This window comes from Sphaerodactylus townsendi, linkage group LG16 (assembly GCF_021028975.2).
Source record: "Sphaerodactylus townsendi isolate TG3544 linkage group LG16, MPM_Stown_v2.3, whole genome shotgun sequence".
Taxonomy (NCBI): Eukaryota; Metazoa; Chordata; class Lepidosauria; order Squamata; family Sphaerodactylidae; genus Sphaerodactylus; species Sphaerodactylus townsendi.
In genome coordinates this window covers 18,950,804-18,968,967 of record NC_059440.1, presented here as the reverse complement: position 1 = coordinate 18,968,967, position 18,164 = coordinate 18,950,804, and the positions used below count along the sequence as shown (strand labels likewise).

The following is an 18,164-nucleotide window of genomic DNA, read 5'->3' as shown; positions in this document are numbered from 1 at the left end:
TATGCGGTTGCTCCTGCTTATTGTTTATATATTATGTTGTTCACCGCCCGGAGCCCTTTGGGGATTGGGCGGTATAGAAATTTATTTATTTATTTATTTATTTATTATTGCATTTTTATACCGCCCTCCCCCGGTATAAATAATAATAGTAGTAGTAGTAGTAGTAGTAATAATAATAATAATAATAATAATAATAATAATAATAATAATAATAATAATAATAATAATAATAATAATAATAATAATATATTAAAATTTTCAAAGAAGCACCAAGTGCTTGTCTGTCATCTGGAGGGGGGGGGGGCTTTGCACTCATTCTCCAGAATTTTTTTAAAAAATTAATTTATTCTTATTTCATCAATTATAACAATAAACAAAAAAACAAAAAAGAGGATTTAATACAGTCAGTTATCCTATCCTTAACAAACATATATCTATAGACTTCCACTAGAGATTAAACACATCAAACATAACATCTTAATTAACCTTTACATTATCTCCATTCTTCCTGACAAGCGTTTTTCTTTTTATACTTAAATAAATGTCATGTCTCATTATTAATTATAACTGAAGAGTTCTTAGTAAGTACACATATTCACCCTCGTCTTTTAAACAGTTAATCACAGGGTTCCACATTTTCACAAAATAATCCAAATTTTGAAGTCTCATAACAGATGACATTATCTGGAGGAACCGGCTTTGATTCCCCACTCCTCCATCTGAGTGGCCGAGGCTTATCTGGTGAACCAGATGTGTTTCCACACTCCTACGATCCTGCTGGGTGATCTTGGGCTAGTCACAGTTCTCTCAGAACTCTCTCAGCCCCGTCGACCTCACAAGGTGTCTGTTGTGGGGAGAGGAAGGGAAGGCAGTTTGTCAGCCACCTTGAGTCTCCTTAAAAGGAGAGAGAGGTGGGGTGTAAATCCAAACTCTTCTTCTTTTGTACATCAAACGTTGCCTGTTCCAGCAAGAACTTCCCAAGCCATCGCTCATCCCTGCACTGTTGTAAAGTTGATGCCAGAACCTGAGTCGGGACTGCTGATGGGGCAAGGTAGCTTTGCCAGGTTATTAAACTTATCACTTGAGTTTTTCTCAGCATCATGTGAGATGACGGGGCTAGACCAGGGTGCTGCACTGCGCTGAAACAGATCTTTTTGTGATGTAATTTACAATAAAAGCCGAAGGCAGCTTCCTGGCATCCCTGTGCCTAGCTCCTCCCATCTGGAGGCTGTTGAGCAATCCCAGATTCGGATGACAGCTCCTTGGCTCACAGAGGCCCTTCTGGAAAGAAAATCGTTGGAATTCTGTGGCTGATTTGCTGGAAAGCGGTCATTTCCCCTCCCCCGACTGTGAAACATCTTGAGCAGGCCTGGCTGCAAAATTCGGACAGCTGTTAACACTGACACCCTCCAACGCAACCATGAATTTGCAACCACACTCTCCAAAATCCATTTTAGGGATTTTCTGCCCCACTCGTGTGCTTAAAACCTGCACAGTCGCTGCTTCGTGTGCTTAAAACCTACACAGCCTATCAAATAGCACCACCACCATGCCATAGTGTGTGAAGCTAGCCAGACAATGTGATAGATTTCTCTTTGCCTCCTGAAATGCAGTGCACATGAACACATGAAAATGCCTTCTACTTCATCCCGTGAGGGGTTTTTTGGGTGTTTTTCTTTGCAGGGTGGAGATTGGAATCCAGCTTCTCCAAGTCCTAGGACCTAGGCCCCTTCCACACATGCAGAATAATGCACTTTCAATCCACTTTCACAATTGTTTGCAAGTGGATTTTGCTATTCCACACAGCTGCAAAGTGCATTGAAAGTGGATTGAAAATGCATTGTTCTGCATGTGCAGAAGGGGCCCTAGTCATGTAGTCTAACCACTATACAACATGAAATGCAGGAATCTGTGTGCCAACATTACTAATTCCACCAGTGCCCCTTTGCAATGATCTCTCTGCAGTTGGCATTGAAAACCATCCCCTGCTTGATAGACTGCGTAGGATGCCCTGTTCCTTTTGGAAAGTCTGCTCTTTTTGAAAAAGCTTTCATTTTTCTCAGGAATCAAAAAGGTTGAGAAGTCTAATAAAGATCCATTAAGATATATTAAATATATAATTCATTGCACTGTGTTATATTTCTAACAATACATAAAAAATCTCAAAATAAACTATCCATCCATATCTAAAAACACACAGAATCACAACATCTATCACAAACAACTGTTTTGGTTCCTAACTTGTTTTTCAGAATGGGTTTGGATTTCTCCCCTTTCTGTGGCTGCTTTTGTTTTTCCTCTCAAGGACTTGTTTTATGGAGGTCACAATGCTTAGTTTACTTTGCGGTTGGCAGTTTCTTATGCAAACTATCTTTTTTAAATTGTGTGTTCTTTGTAAAAACTTGTCTGAGCTTTTATGGAAGGGCAAGTGGAGGTCTTGGAAACATACAGATGACAGGAAACATTTGGTTGGTTCTCCTGAGGTTAGGAAAGTTTAGTTAGCTACAGCTAGATTTGAGTCCAGTGGCATCTTAGAGGTCAACAAAAGTTTCAGGAAGTAAGTTTTTTGAGAGTCACAGCTTTCTTCATCAGATACAGTAGAGAGCCAGCGTGGTGTAGTGGTTAAGAGCAGGTAGATTCTAATCTGGAGAACCAGGTTTGATTCCCTACTCCTCCACCTGAGTGGAAGAGGCTTCCCTCAGGACTCTCTCAGCCCCACAGTTCCCTCAGGAGTCTCTCAGCCCCACTTGCCTCACAAGGGCTCATTCCGCACATGCAGAATAATGCACTTTCAAACTGCTTTCAATGCTCTTTGAAGCTGTGCGGAATGGCAAAATCCACTTGCAAACAGTTGTGAAAGTGGTTTGAAAAAGCATTATTTTGTGTGTGCGGAAGGGGTCAAGGTGTCTGTTGTGGGGAGAGGAAGGGAAAGAAGCTTGTAAGCCACCTTGAGTCTCCTTACAGGAGAGAAAGGTGGGATATAAATCCAAACTTTTCTCTTCTTCTCCAGAATAGAAGTTGACTCAGATCTGCAGTTCTATTCTACTGTCTCTGATTAAAGGAGTTTGGACTCTTGAAAGTTTACACCCTGAAACTCTTACTTGTCTCTCTACTGGACTCCAATCTGACTGTTCTACTACAGACCAACATGGTTATCCTCTGAAACTACAGTGGGAATGACCCACAATTTTCTGCTTTAGAGACCCCCATGGCACAGAGGGGTAAGCTGCAATACTGCAGTCAAAGCTCTGCTCACAGCCATAGGCTCATTCCGCACATGCAGAATAGTGCACTTTCAAACTGCTTCCAGTCCTCTTTGAAGCTGTGTGGAATAGCAAAATCCACTTGCAAACAGTTGTGAAAGTGGTTTGAAAACGCATTATTTTGCGTGTGCGGAAGGGGCCTGAGTTTGATCCCAACAGAAGTCAGTTTCTGGAAGCCGGCTCAAGGCTGACTCAGCCTTCCACCCTTCTGAGGTGGGTAAAATGAGTGCCCAGCTTGCTGGGGGTAAGTGTAGATGTATGGGGAATGCCACAGCAAACCAGCCTGTAAACACATTATGTGTAGTAAATGTAATGTGGCATCTCCCCATGGGTCAGTAATGACTTGGTGCTTGCCCAAGGGACTACCTTGCCCTTTACCTTCTGCTTTACAAATTGTGCTGCAGTTTACTAAGTGGGGGCTGACATTTTTGCTGTATTTATTTATTGGGATGGGCCAGGAGTTGTTGCAAGATCAGGCCCTTCTGGTGGATTGTACAGGATGCACATTTAAGTCACAGTCATATTGAATGGATTTGGTAGAAATTAAACTAGAAATCAAACTGCGCCTTTTAGACTAACAACGCTTATTCCAGCTTAAGTTTCATGAGCCAGACCCTAGTTCCCCAAAGGCATATGAAATTGATATTTTATACAGACTTCTATAACCTAAATCTCGGGGGGGGGGGGGGGGCTATGGCAAAGAGAGGGACCTGTTATAAATCCATCAGGTGTGAGTCCCTGTGTGAGAACCTGGAAGGGACTTGGTTGTTACATTTCATACATGATGAATGCGGTCACAGGTTCCATTCTCTCATTTGTTGGAAGTAGCAATGTCCAGAGCGCAAAGGAACAGAGAAGACCTAGTAGGGGGCAGGCAAGCGGTCAGCTAGAGAGGGATGTCAAGTAAGTGACCCCTCTGTCCTTTTGTGTCACCTCTTGTTTGTCCTTAGACTGATACGCTCAGGTCTAATAGCCTGCTTGGGCGGTCTTTAACTACCAAGGCAGCAGCATGCTATCCCTCCCCCCTTTCCTATCCTACACGCTGTTCCTTAATAAACATTTCCTCTTTACTCTTTTTTAATCCATGTGTTAACCACTTCTCTGTGCAGTATAACCTGCTAACACCACATGGGTTCAACTACTGAGAGAGAAACAAAGTCTGGTCCAGGAAGATGCAGGAAGATTCACAAGAAAAAGCTTGCCATGTGAAATAACATCATACAATTAACTGTTGCCCTCCCCAGTTCTGAGACCTGGATTTTGCTGAAAGGTAACTTTGGTTCCATCCATTGATCCAAAAGCAACTGTGACTGGTGCTTACTTTGTAAAGTCCTAAACAAACAGGGTCCTGGATATGTTAACAGCCACCTTCTCCCATAGGGATCTGCCTGAATATTAAGATCTGGCTTATTTGTTTGTTTGTTTGTTTGTTACATTTATATACCGCCCTCCCCGAAGGCTCAGGGCGATTTCCAACAAGAATAAAAGTTTAAAACATCATATATATAATTTAATTAAAATACATAAAATGCTAAACTATAGATGGCTTCAGCTATTCTATTCCCCTTTTTATGAACCCATGGGAGGCCAGATGTTTTCTTTTTATGGTTTTTCTTTTTATTATTATTTTTATTATTTTTATGGTTTTTTAATTATTTTTACGGTTTTCTTTTTATGTTTTCTTTTTATGGTTTCATCCTCAAAACTACCCATCCGCACAGGGCAAGGGCTGAGAAAACCCTTCTCTGCAGAGGTGAAATTGACTGGGGAGTTGTCTGCCAGCAATTATTGTGAGAGGAGAACAGGAGAGAGAGACAGAGACAGAGACAGAGACAGAGACAGAGAGACAGAGAGAGAGAGAGACAGAGAGAGTGTGTGTGAGTGAGTGAGTGAGTGTCGGTAGGTCAGGTTATGGTAAAGAGCAATTGCAGGCACCTTTTTCTACCACAGGAGATGCAGAATTTAGCCAACTGACCCAGGTCTCAACTTGCTAAGCCTCAACAAGATGTTTCCCTCTCTAGCTTTATTTCACAACCACCATTGGCAACACATATAGGATTCCTTTCCCCTTCCACCAGCAAGTTGAACATTGAAGAAATGTTTGTCTGGTAATCCCCAAAGGAAATATTCTCTTTTTGTGTCTTAGGAGATTTCTCTTCGAGTGAAAAAATCAGCATCCTTCTCCAAACCACTAGGGAGGTAGGGGAAACTTTGGAAATCTGACACCACTGACATTCAAATCTCAGAATTCCCCATAGAAATTTTCCATATTTTCTCTTTGGACCCTGGTAAACTGAGGCTTTTCTGTAGGTTCAACAGATCACCATGAAAACAACAATTTCAGAAAAAGATAAATTCATCTTTAGCTGCACAAACAATCATTAGTAGCTTTTTACGTTACTTATAATTCACCCTTCTGACGAACTCAAAGAAGAAAAGCAAAAAAGGAAAATCACCTAACAGTACCCGCGCAATGGAAAATGAAACAAGTAAGACATGCATCGAGAGCCAGTGTGATATAGTGAGTGGTTAAGGTGTTGGAAAATGAGGTTGGAAATGAATCCCCTCTTGCGCAGTGGAAACTGACTGGGTGACCTTCAGCCAGTCACACAGGTCTCCGGCTTGATGCTCGCTAGTATTGGCATGGGAGACCTCCATGGAATAGCAGACGGGTGATTCAGAGGCAGGCAGGCAGGCAACGGCAAACCAGATCTGAGCAGTCTCTTGCCTTGAAAACCCTGCAGTCTGCATAGGTCAGCTGTGACCAAAAAAGCACATGCACCATGCCAGCGTGGTGTAGTGGTTAAGAGCAGGTGCGCTCTAATCTGGAGAACCGGGTTTGATTCTCCACTCCTCCATCTGAGTGGCAGAGGCTTATCTGGTGAACCAGATGTGTTGCCACACTCCTACATTCCTGCTGGGTGACCTTGGGCTAGACACAGTTCTTCAGAACTCTCTCAGTTCCTCCTACCTCACAAGGTGTCTGTTGTGGGGAGAGGAAGGGAAAGGAGCTTGTAAGCCACCTTGAGTCTCTACAGGAGAGAAAATGGGGATATAAATCCAAACTCTCCTTCTTCATATGAACTGTGTTGAAAGTCTGACAAAAGAGCTGTGGTGTTGTGGGTTTTCCGGGCTGTGTGGCCGTGGTCTGGTAGATCTTGTTCCTAACGTTTCGCCTGCATCTGTGGCTGGCATCTTCAGAGATGTAACACAGAGGAAAGTCTGTTACACAGTGTCCACTGTGTCCAGTTACACACTGTGTCCACTGTACACCGGTTCCAGTGGTGGGATTCAAATAATTTAACAACTGGTTGTTTACAAGCACCATTTAACAACCAGTTCTGTCGAAGTCGTTCAAGCCTGCTGAATCCCACCACTGCTCGAAGCTCACGCTACCATCAAAATGGGAGCTCTGAAATGGCTCCAACTTACACTTGAAACAAACGAAAAGGATAATAAGAGGGATATGTTGGGGCTAAAGTCTGCCTCGGTTCTCAGGAATCTGTGTGTGAGCAAAGGGTGTCAATTGATATCTTCAATGTGACTAATATGCATGATTGTAATCTGTGTTTGGAACTGAGCTTGTTTTCATTCTCAGTGAAATGACGTAGGTGAGTAAAAGAACATCTTCCAACAGCTGTAGCGTTTGAAACTCATGGATTTTAAAATGTGCAATTCTGTGCAGGACTATTCTGTAAAAATCACAGTTAGTCATCATTTTTTTATGCTTGGTCACATCAGGATTCAGTGAAATTCATTTCACTTAAGTATTTTTATGCTTAATCACAAGCTTTGACTTGTTTCTTGGCAACTGAGTCAAAACGTCCCCATTTTTAAAAGAATTTGGTTCAAGACAGGAAATGGAACTGATTTATGCTATATTAATGACTGCAAGGATACCAATTGCCCTGTACTAGAAAATCAAAAAGTGTCATAAATTAAATGGTGGAGAAATGAGCTTTGGACAGTTATTAATTACTTGTACTGAACAAGGTTTTATTAAAAAAAGGTTTGAGTAAGAGATAATGGAACAAGGGAAGTTATCAACTCAGGTTCGAGGTGTGATAAAAGTGGATTATTATGTAGAGAAAATATTATGAGAACTATTATTATTATAAGAAAAAAATTAATTGAAATATTCAAATTGTTTGGCTGTGTGTTTTATCGGATATAATGGTTCCGGTATGAAGTTTGTTCCATTTTTAAATATCTACTACAATATTAGCCCATGGCTTATATCCAGTATTGCCCCCCCCTCCCCCCAACTTAGACTATAACCAATTGGTGTATTTATATCCCAGAAATTCTGCCATGGAAACTAAAATTGAAGCAATAGATTAAAACAAGGATCCGTGTCTCAGGTATCCTGACTCTGGTAGTAAGACATTTATGTTATTATTTTCTCTTGTGCAGTAGCCTGGTCTACAAGAGCAGTCAAATATTATATCTATGCATTATTACAATGGCTTCCCCTCGGAGAGGTCATGGGAGCATACATGGCACTCCTGCTTATCCTCGCAACAAACCTGTGAGGTAGGCTGGGCCAAAGTCACCCTGAGGCAGGGCCGGAGCTAGGGGGAACTGCGCCCAGGACATGTGTGCACCATGCCCCGGCCAAATCCCAGAACACCTGGGAACGCCCCCGGAACACCCTGGAATGCCCCCAGAATGCCGCAGATTGCCCCCTCCACACCCCCGCCATGCCCCCACACTGGATTCCCTGCTGGTGGTAATCCTAGTAGCCTTTAGTCCCCTGGCTTGTGATGTAGTGTCCGTCTCCTCATCTGTATAGTTACAAGTCTATTTTACCTTGAGATTGCTTCCGAACATGAACATCACATAGTTTGCTCGCCGGTGCTGATCCACAATGGGCCCCACACATCTGAGATGAGGAAACCAAGCTCACTGGTAGAGCGTGAGTCCCAATATCTCTATCTTCAGAGGTTAACTGCTACTCTCCGGACCTTACTGGCTAACTTCTCTGCTTCTGCATCTTGCATTCCTGGGGCCTCATTCAATATTAAGTCTGTTCAGGTTCCACAATTTAAATCTAGTCTCTATTGATGTGAAACCTAAAAGTGCAGTCTTAGTCAGAGTTCTATATTTCTACGTTCATTAAAATCAATGAGCTTGCAAAGGAGTAACTCTGTTTAGGGTTGCATTACTAAAAGTGCAAATGTCTGTGTTTACATGACTGTTGCCCAGGGATCTGGGCGAATTCTGTCTGAGGGCTGGAGAAAATTCAGTTCTGTCCAATCCTACAATTCTAGAAGCAGACGCATAGTTTCTGCTCTTTCAACAACCTCAAGGCTTGCGTGTGTCAATATTTCCACAGAGCGGTGACTTCAAGGGAAATCAAACGCACCAGTTGGATTTCTCAATGATGTTGCAGATTTCTACACGTCGGGCATGCAAAATCCACTTCATTTCAGCAAGGTGGTCAGTTTCTCCCTTCTCCCCAAGAATGGCACCCGATGGGTTAAACAACTGTGTGGGGCAATGAGTTAGTTAACACCTAATTTTTCCATAGTCATACTAAAGCAGATGCCCCACAGATTTACACAACAGAGTGTCTGTGCTTGCTTAATGGTTGCTCTCTCTTTACCATTAACCTCTCTGGGTTAATGGTTCTTTCTTTTTCCCTCTCCTTCTCTCATGCTGGCAACTGTAGATAATTAGAAGCATCTCTGGCACATCCTTGGGAATGGGGAAGGAGGGATGTGGGCATTGGAGAGGATAAAAGGAAGGGCCAGGTATGCAAGGGGTTAGAACTGACTTTAGCAAAGCCAGGTGCACCCATTTGTTTCGATAAAGATTTCTGAATTACAAAATCCAGAGTCCAGTATTGAATGAGGGTCATAGACATGACATGAGGATACTGCCTGGTTTCTTTTACATCCTTTTCCTAATAATTTTTAATGTGAAATGTGCCCTTTTTGCTCCGCATTTTCTTTGAGAGTTCCACTACAACACCAACATGTCTTTATCAGTATTTGGTCATTGACCGTAAATAAAGACTTGGCTTTACTTCATCAGCCACTTCAGATTCATCTTGTGGAGCCGTTCCCTGCCCCCCACCCCAAATGTTTCCCTCTAGTTTTCCTTACACTGCACCAGTCATTCTATTGACCATTCACTTGAGTTGGGAGAGATCCGTTAGCAGCTCTTTGCAGGTTGCTTGGGTTTTTACCATCCTGAATAATTTGGAAACTATCTATAATCCTGGCTGTTTGGCTGCTCTGCACCTGATTTATTTGTTTGTTTGTTTGTTTGTTTGTTTTAAAAATGTATCTGCCACTTCCCCAGAGATGTACCGGAGGCTGCTGAAAAGTTAAGTATAAGTAGCATCAGTCCGAGAGCAGACTTAGGGGGTCCCAATTGCTTGCTTTCTCTTTAAGACCCTAATCGAGTGGAAAGGCAGCATTAAAATGTTTTACATAAAATTGTTAAATCAGCTCAAGGAGGCATGAACAAGACTAGATTAGGCCTTGGAGACAAAGAAGCGTTTTTAGGATGGCAGGCCCTAATTTCCTCTCCATTAACAGTAAAAGTGTGCCTAATTAGCTACCATTCCTTCGATATTGCATATGTACTGTAGGTATGTGCTCTAGAAAAGTGGAGTCATAAGTCCACTGGCAGATAGGGTTGCCAACCTCCAGGTGGGCCCTGGAGATCTCCTGGGAATTACGGTTGGCCTCCAGACTACAAAGAGCGGGTTCCCCTGGATAAAATGGCAGCTTTAGAGGGGAGACTCTATGGAACTGAATCCCTGTCGAGCTCCTTCCCCTATTAAACTGCATCTTCTGCAAACTCCAACCCTAAATGTCCATGATTTTTCCAAGCTGAAGTTGGCAGAGCCAGTGCCGGAGGCTCCTTGCTCGATGTCCAGCTGAAAAGAGCAGACCTGGGAAAGACCTGTCTTAGCTTGATGGCCTCAACCAGCCAAAGCACACAGCGCTGGTAGTCGTGCCCGCGGGGGTCTTTCGTAGGAACGAGACGAGACGCGGAGATATCATCTGGTGGAGAGAGCCAGCAGCGGGAGCGCGGGGGTCCGTGATCCTGGCAACTCTGCCGCATGCTAGTTTCTGGCACCTTTTATTAGGGTTACAGCGGGGGCGTGTAAAGGGGTGGATCGGTGGGAGAGCGGGAGAGCGGGAGATCATCATGTGATGCATGATCTCATCGGGCTGCTACGTGCGGGAGGAAGTGTCTGCGTCTGGGTCTAATCCACACCTGGGGGCAAAGGCTCCATTGTCCCTTTGTCTGGGACACCTGGTGGTTGTGAGCCAGGTAGTTCATGACCTGTGACTCACCGGGGGGTGGGGGATGGGGGAGCGGGTGCGACCAGAAGGCCGTAGTTGGGCCAGCATGCCAGCGCTCTGCCTACGGTGCTGCTGGGTCAGCGGCTCATCCCTACACGCTGAGTTCGACGAAACAATGGTCTGACTTGCAGTCACTATATTGAAAACAAACAAGCACTAACCTTAGTGGCGCAGCAGTGGCGTAGTGGCTCAGAGCCGGTGTACTCTGATCTGGAGGAACTGGGTTTGATTCCCAGCTCTGCCGCTTGAGCTGTGGAGGCTTATCTGGAGAATTCAGATTAGCCTGTGCACTCCCTGTGCACTGGGTGACCTTGGGCTAGTCACAGTTCTTCTGGGCTCTCTCAGCCCCACCTACCTCACAGGGTGTTTGTTGTGAGGGGGGAAGGGCAAGGAGATTGTCATCCCCTTTGAGTCTCCTTCGGGAGAGAAAGGGGGGATATAAATCCAAACTTCTTCTTCTTCTTCTTCTTCTTCTTCTTCTTCTTCTTCTTCTTCTTCTTCTTCTTCTTCTTCTTCTTCTTCTTCTTCTTCTTCTTCTTCTTCTTCTTCTTCTTCTTCTTCTTCACTAAGGACACATAACCAATTCTGCCCATGCTATCCAAGATTTAATCTTCAAGAATAGTAAGCTGCACAATTAGTGTCAGGTCTGCAGCAGCAGCTTAAATGGCTACATCCAATGTGAGAATCGAACCAAAAGAATAAACGGAAGACAACACTGGATCTGGCAGATGTGTAGCACAGGTCCACATCAATTCATATGAATCGACGTTCAAGCAATATGGATCAAAATTCAAGATAAATCAAAGTCCAAGTATGGCAGCAGATCTGACACTAATTGTACGGCTTGCTATTCTGGCAGATTAAATCTTGGTTAGCGTCTGCAGTATTTGTTTTTTCTCCTTAGATTGTTTGTTTCAGATTTACAGTCACTCCAGATGTGCATGGGAGATGCTTTTTTTAAAAAAATTCCAAACCAAGACAGTGTTGGATATAGCAATGTCTAATGTGCAAAGGAACTGACCCAGTAAAGGAGTGGGCAAGTGGTCAGCTGGAGAGGGCTGTAAAGTTAGTGACCCCTCTGTCCTTCTGTGTCACCTCTTGTCTGTCCTTAGATTGATACTCTCTGGTCTAATATCCTGCTTCTTTTCGAAAGTTTGCAGCAGAGACCCTTCCTAGCTAGCAAGGTAGCAACATGTTATCTGTCCCTCTTTCTTATCCTAAATGTAGTTCCTAATAAACATTTACCTTTTATTCTTTTAAGCAATGCGTTGGCTGCTTCTCTGTGCAGTAAAATCCAACTGACAGTTTTGTGCAAAGATGTAACGGGTATAGATAGAAAGGCTGTTTACTTCTTTACTTCTCTGCTAAAGGTTGTCTGTTTTGCTGCTTTCCCACTCATTATGTTTAGCACTTCAGCGGTATATCTCTATCTCTATCTCTCTAGATAGATAGATAGATAGATAGATAGATAGATAGATAGATAGATAGATAGATAGATAGATAGATAGATAGATAGATAGATAGATAGATAGATAGATAGATAGATAGATAGATAGATAGATAGATAGATAGATAGATAGTGAGAGAGAGATATGTAGCTAGCTAGCTAGCTAGCTAGCTAGCTAGCTAGCTAGCTAGATAGATAGATAGATAGATAGATAGATAGATAGATAGATAGATAGATAGATAGATAGATAGATAGATAGATAGATAGATAGATAGATAGATAGATAGATAGATAGATAGATAGATAGATAGATAGATAGATAGATAGATAGATAGATAGATAGATAGATAGATAGATAGATAGATAGATAGATATGTAGCTAGATAGATAGATAGATAGATAGATAGATAGATAGATAGATAGATAGATAGATAGATAGATAGATAGATAGATAGATAGATAGATAGATAGATAGATAGATAGATATAGATATAGATATAGATATAGATATAGATATAGATATAGATATAGATATATAGGTATATAGGTATAGATCAGTGGTGGCGAACCTTTGGCACTCCAGATGTTATGGACTACAATTCCCATCAGCCCCTGCCAGCATGGCCAATTGGCCATGCTGGCAGGGGCTGATGGGAATTGTAGTCCATAACATCTGGAGTGCCAAAGGTTCGCCACCACGGGTATAGATATAGATATAGATATATGTAGATAGATATAGATATAGATATAGTGCTGGCAGGGGCTGATGGGAATTGTAGTCCATAACATCTGGAGTGCCAAAGGTTCGCCACCACGGGTATAGATATAGATATAGATATATGTAGATAGATATAGATATAGATATAGATATATAAAATCACCTTTTCACTACTAGAGGGGACTCAAGGAAGGCAGGTAGGAATTCAAGGCAGCTAAGCCGAAAGAAAGGTACCCTGCAGGCTTTTAAATTGTAGAAGAAACAGCTAAGACTGGATCAGGCTGATGTGATATAGCAGTTTGCATGTTTGACTCGATCTAGGAGACCAGGGGTGAAATCCCTACCCTGCCACCATGGTAAGTACCCTTCACCCTGTTAAAGTCTCTCAGCCTAACCTACTTTACAGGGTTGTTGTATATAAAGGAAGAACAGGGTATGCTACCCTTTGGAGAAACAGTAGTGTAATCATATAGCAGAATATAGACGTTGGGAATTTCACCGAAACACAATTTAAATTTCGGTTTCAAGATAACAACATCCTTCTCTCTCCAACCCAAACCACAAAAATCCCCCCAACAACTACATTTAGCTCCGCTTCCCTGAATGGAAAATGAATAGAAAAAAAATCTCTGCATTTTGCCGTTTTCCTAGATTGCCCAAGATAGCGTTCTACACTGAACACGGGCCGTTGTGGGTTTTCTGGGCTGTGCTCTGGTGGGTTGAGTTCCATAAGGATAAAACCACCAGACCACAACCAAATAGCCTGGAAAACCCCCAACAAACAGTTGATTCCGCCTGTGAAAGCCTTTGACAATACACTACACCAGGGGTCTTCAAACTATGGCCCTCCAGATGTTCAGGAACTACAATTCCCATCAGCCCTGCCACTTGGCCATGCTGGCAGAGGCTGATGGGAATTGTAGTCCATGAACATCTGGAGGGCCATAGTTTGAAGACCTCTGCACTACACAATAGATGAATGGATGCTTCACGTAACTGAATATCTACAACTTGACAAGTTATCTACAAAAATAAAAGACCTATCTTGGGAGAAATTCCAGAAAGCCTGGGACGAATATATTCTATATTTAGAAAAGAACTGTAAAATTGAAATAATTCAAAAGTATGTAATATGATCATATCTAAAAGTTAATTACAAAGTGTTGCAAAAGACAGATAAGTTGTGTTATGAAAGCAACTAGTCACCTTGATAAATTAAACTAGATTTAAGATTTGATTATAAGATAGAAGAAGTAACTGTCTAGTTATAACTGTCTTGTTAGTATACAAGACAATTTATGTTGTAACTGTTTTGTTTCATTTAGAAAAGAACTGTAAAATTGAAATAATTCAAAAGTATGTTATATGATAATATCTAAAAGTTAATTACAAAGTGTTACAAAAGACAGAAAAGTTGTGTTATGAAAGCAACTAGTCACCTTGATAAATTAAACTAGATTTAAGATTTGATTATAAGATAGAGGAAGTCATGTAAAGTAACTGTCTAGTTATAACTGTCTTGTTAGTATACAAGGCAATTTATGTTCTGTTGTTACTGTTTTGTTTCATTTAGAAAAGAACTGTAAAATTGAAATAATTCAAAAGTATGTAATATGATAATATCTAAAAGTTAATTACAAAGTGTTACAAAAGACAGAAAAGTTGTGTTATGAAAGCAACTAGCCACCTTGATAAATTAAACTAGATTTAAGATTTGATTATAAGATAGAGGAAGTCATGTAAAGTAACTGTCTAGTTATAACTGTCTTGTTAGTATACAAGGCAATTTATGCTCTGCTGTAACTGTTTTGTTTCATTAGTGTTCAGTCCATTTATGTTTCATGTTCTATGTTTCAATTGAAAAGCAATAAAACGTATATATACATATTTTAAAAGACAATGCTCTACACAGCACGGTTGAGGAGAGGGGATTGCAAGAAGTGATACAGCAAAGCATTGGAGGGGGGCATCTCTCTCCCCCCTTTCGCTAATCTGCTCTCCTTTCTTGGCCGACTTCTGCTCAGATGCCAAAAAAAAGAAAAGAATAAATCTTTCCTGTGAAGATGTTGAGGTCTCCTCTGTGGAAGTGTGACTCAGAGACTTCCTCTGTGATGGCAGGTGATGAATTCTATTTTCTGCATCGCTTCAGGGTGACATCAGCTGGAAATTCCACTGTTTGTCTTGCTCAATCCCTTCTAGCTGCAATTCGATATAAAGGATGCCCGGAGCTGCTGCCAGACACCACAACAGCCTCCAAGAGATCCTGGTTCCAGTCCATCGCCTGCTTCTCCACTCCACCCAGCAGAAACAATGAAGGTCTACGCAAGTGCCTGCACACTGGCCCTCCTGCTCCTCCTCGCCCTGTGCTCCCAGACCTTCGGCTCTCCAGGTCAGTTGGAACAAATAATAGTGGGATGGAGGTGGGAACTTTTCTTCTCCTGGCCCAAGGGGTATCTGGGCCAGAGGAAGAAAATTAAGGTGACACCCCAATCCTCCCATTAATCTGCAAGGTTCACAAGTTGCTGGGAAGTTCTCCTGCACAGACCCTGTGGAAACAGACAGGAGGAGGCCAAGAAATGCTCCTGTTTGTTTCAATGCAGCAGAATGTCTTGGGGAACTAGGGTCTGTGCATCAAAATATCGCTTGAAGTTTTAAAAATTGCCAGGTGCAAAAAGGAGGAATATCCATGCCATTAGATATTAGCCACTAGCTTTATCACAGAAGTCTCTTCTGCTTAAATTTCCCCAAAGATACTGTGGAATCTCCTCCTTTGGTAGATTAATAGCAACCAACAGAGGCATACCATGCTCGGGGGTTTCCAAAGCTGCCGAGAGGTCCAGCAGAACAAACAGGGGCACACTCGGTCTATCGCCTTCCAAATAAGCAAACTATTGTCCGCCTCCAGACTTGGAGGAGCATCTGTCACTGTTGGTTTAGGTCAGTGAAGAGAGTGGGAGACCCTTTGAGCTCTGCTTTGTTCTATTTTTCATGGGCTGGTGGCAGCATTCGATCCCTTGGGCATGTCAGGGCTCTGCAGGGATTAAGCAATGCCCTTGTTTCCAGCACCAAGCTTCAAAGCCAAAACAAGCACGGGTCAAAATGGCCCCAAACTATGTGCCCTTGTGTGTATGTGCAGACTGTGAGTCTTCTCAGCATCACTGGATAATTATACATCAAGCTGTTTGAAACTGACTTGGACCACTGGTCCACCTAGCTCCAAACTGTCCACTGGAAAAAAGCATCTGTCCAGGTCTTTTCCAGGATCTTCTGGATGAGATCCTCTAAGTTTAAGCAGGGAGTCCGGTTCATGAAACTGGGATCTTCATGCATGCAAGGTTCCACCTTGAAGGCACAGATCTATCAATGCACATCCTGGGGACAAGAGATTCCAGGCAGGAAATCCCAGGGGGGGATCTCATTTTAGAAACCCAGGACTGCCTCTGCTGGAGTTTTGTTGTCGTTGTCGTTCCTGCTAATTGTGTTGCCGTGTCTCTTCCAGTGGCAGGCGATCCGCCAACTTCTTGCTGCTTCAGCTACGTAGCAAGGAAAATTCCACGCAACTTGCTGAAAGACTACTACGAGACCAGCAGCAAGTGTTCTCAACCGGGTGTGGTGTAAGTAAAACCATTACATTGTTTGAGGTGATGAAGAAGGGGGAACCAGGTGGGCTCTCCCGGGGTCTCTTGGCACTGTGGGTTACTCTTTTGCAAAACTCTGAAAATAGAACTCTAATCAGGAACCCACAGGATTTAAAAAACCAACCCAGCCCTTGTCTGCTCCCATTATTGTTGCGATGCCCCATATCCCTCTTTTCCTGTGAGCAGCTAAAAATTCAGACATAATTAGCTGAATGTCCAGTTACTTGGAGGGCATTAATAGGAAACTGTCAAATGTTTAAATTAAGTATAAAGGAGACTAGTCCTATGTTTGGAGGGCAGAGAGACTGTGACACCAGGGTACTTAGAGGAAGAGGCCCCAAATCCGATAATTCCTCTGGCTCTACTCTGGCAGCCCTGGACTTCTGAGAACAAAGCCCAAAGCTTTCTCTGCTAGGGGGTGTGATGAGAAAAGCTGCAGACCACCTGATACATTCCCTGTTGAATTTCAGAAAGCAACAGGCTAAAATGCTTTTAAAAGAAGAAGAAGAAGAGTTAGGATTTATATCCCCCCTCTTTCTCTCCTGTAAGGAGACTCAAAGGGGCTTACAATCTCCTTTCCTCCCCCCTCCCAACAAACACCCTGTGAGGTGGGTGGAGCTGAGAGAGCTCTGAAGAACTGTGACTAGCCCAAGGTCACCCAGCTGGCATGTGTTGGAGTACACAAGCTAATCTGGTTCATCAGATAAGCCTCCACAGCTTAAGTGGCAGAGTGGGGAATCAAACCGAGTTCTCCGGATTAGAGTGCACCTGCTCTTAATCACCAAACCAGTCTGCCTGGAATATCCCATCCCCAGTACTCATTTTGAGGACTCTCCCATTGCACCTATATCTGCAGCTGTTCAACAAGGAGGACTAAATTGGGCGGCAGGGGGCAGACTAGTGGATAGGATGCCATTGTTCTATGCCTGGCATTGTACATTTCTTTCATGCTTACCAAAGTTGTGGGGAGTGATAAAGGAAGAGGGAAGACAGGAAAGTGGAGATCTCAGAGGAAGGGAAAGATTTCTGAAAATCCTCTCAGGCAAGCAATGCTTTAACGTGCAAGTGGTATCAGAAGAGAATAAGAAAATAATCTTGCTTTTTTATTCTCTCCAGGTTTACTACAAAAAAAGGCAAATATATCTGTGCCAACCCCAAGGAACAATGGGTCCAAGACCACATGAACTACCTCGACACAAAACCAGCGGTGTCAGAATAAAGTCACTTTCAGCGGGGCCCAAAAGCACCGTGTGTCCACAAGATTTCACGTTAAGACAAAAATTTCACGTTGAGACAAAAAGACGTTAAGGCAAAAATATTCCCTTCACTCTGCGATGCCGTTTTCTTGGTCGGAGAGGGAGACTGTAGTTGCATATTGACCAACTCAGGGATTTGTGATAATTATTTAAGTTGTTTTACCCAAACTGAGACTGTTATTCTTATTAATTATTTTATTTAAGTGAACAAACTTTTAAAATATTTTTGTATGTATTTATGTGTGCGTTTGTGTGTTGTATAACATGGAATGAACTGAAAACAACATTTCCCCTAATAAATATATGTATATATTTTTACTGTATTGCTTTCTGAGTTTTGATGCATTTTTTCCTTCCAAAACTTTGCACCTGAGTTGCAGAATAGCTGCTTCTGGTCCATAGAAGCGTGTACTGCTTTTCTTCTTTTGAGCAGCAGGTGGTGTGAGGGTGTAAAGAAGAAGAGTCTGCATAATTTGGTTACACACACAAGCTCAGCATCAGTTTTTGCCCCAAAGGGCTC

At 42.6% G+C, this 18,164-nt stretch overlaps 1 protein-coding gene across 4 annotated transcripts in view; it reads left to right on the top strand.

Moving 5' to 3' along the window:
• The window catches only part of LOC125445614 (C-C motif chemokine 4-like), a 44,149-nt gene extending 26,195 nt beyond the window's left edge, over positions 1–17,954 (top strand). Inside the window, exons 1-4 of one of the 4 annotated variants that reach the window (XM_048518772.1) lie at positions 5,677–5,752; positions 14,775–15,139; positions 16,250–16,364; positions 17,505–17,954. In XM_048518772.1, the coding sequence (XP_048374729.1) occupies positions 15,061–15,139; positions 16,250–16,364; positions 17,505–17,607 (297 nt within the window). In that variant the 5' untranslated portion in view covers positions 5,677–5,752; positions 14,775–15,060 and the 3' untranslated portion in view covers positions 17,608–17,954. Of the gene's footprint in view, positions 1–5,676; positions 5,753–14,774; positions 15,140–16,249; positions 16,365–17,504 lie in introns of those variants that run through there. The other 3 variants (XM_048518771.1, XM_048518774.1, XM_048518773.1) reach the window with 3 other exon arrangements.
• The last annotated feature ends 210 nt before the right edge of the window (positions 17,955–18,164 follow it).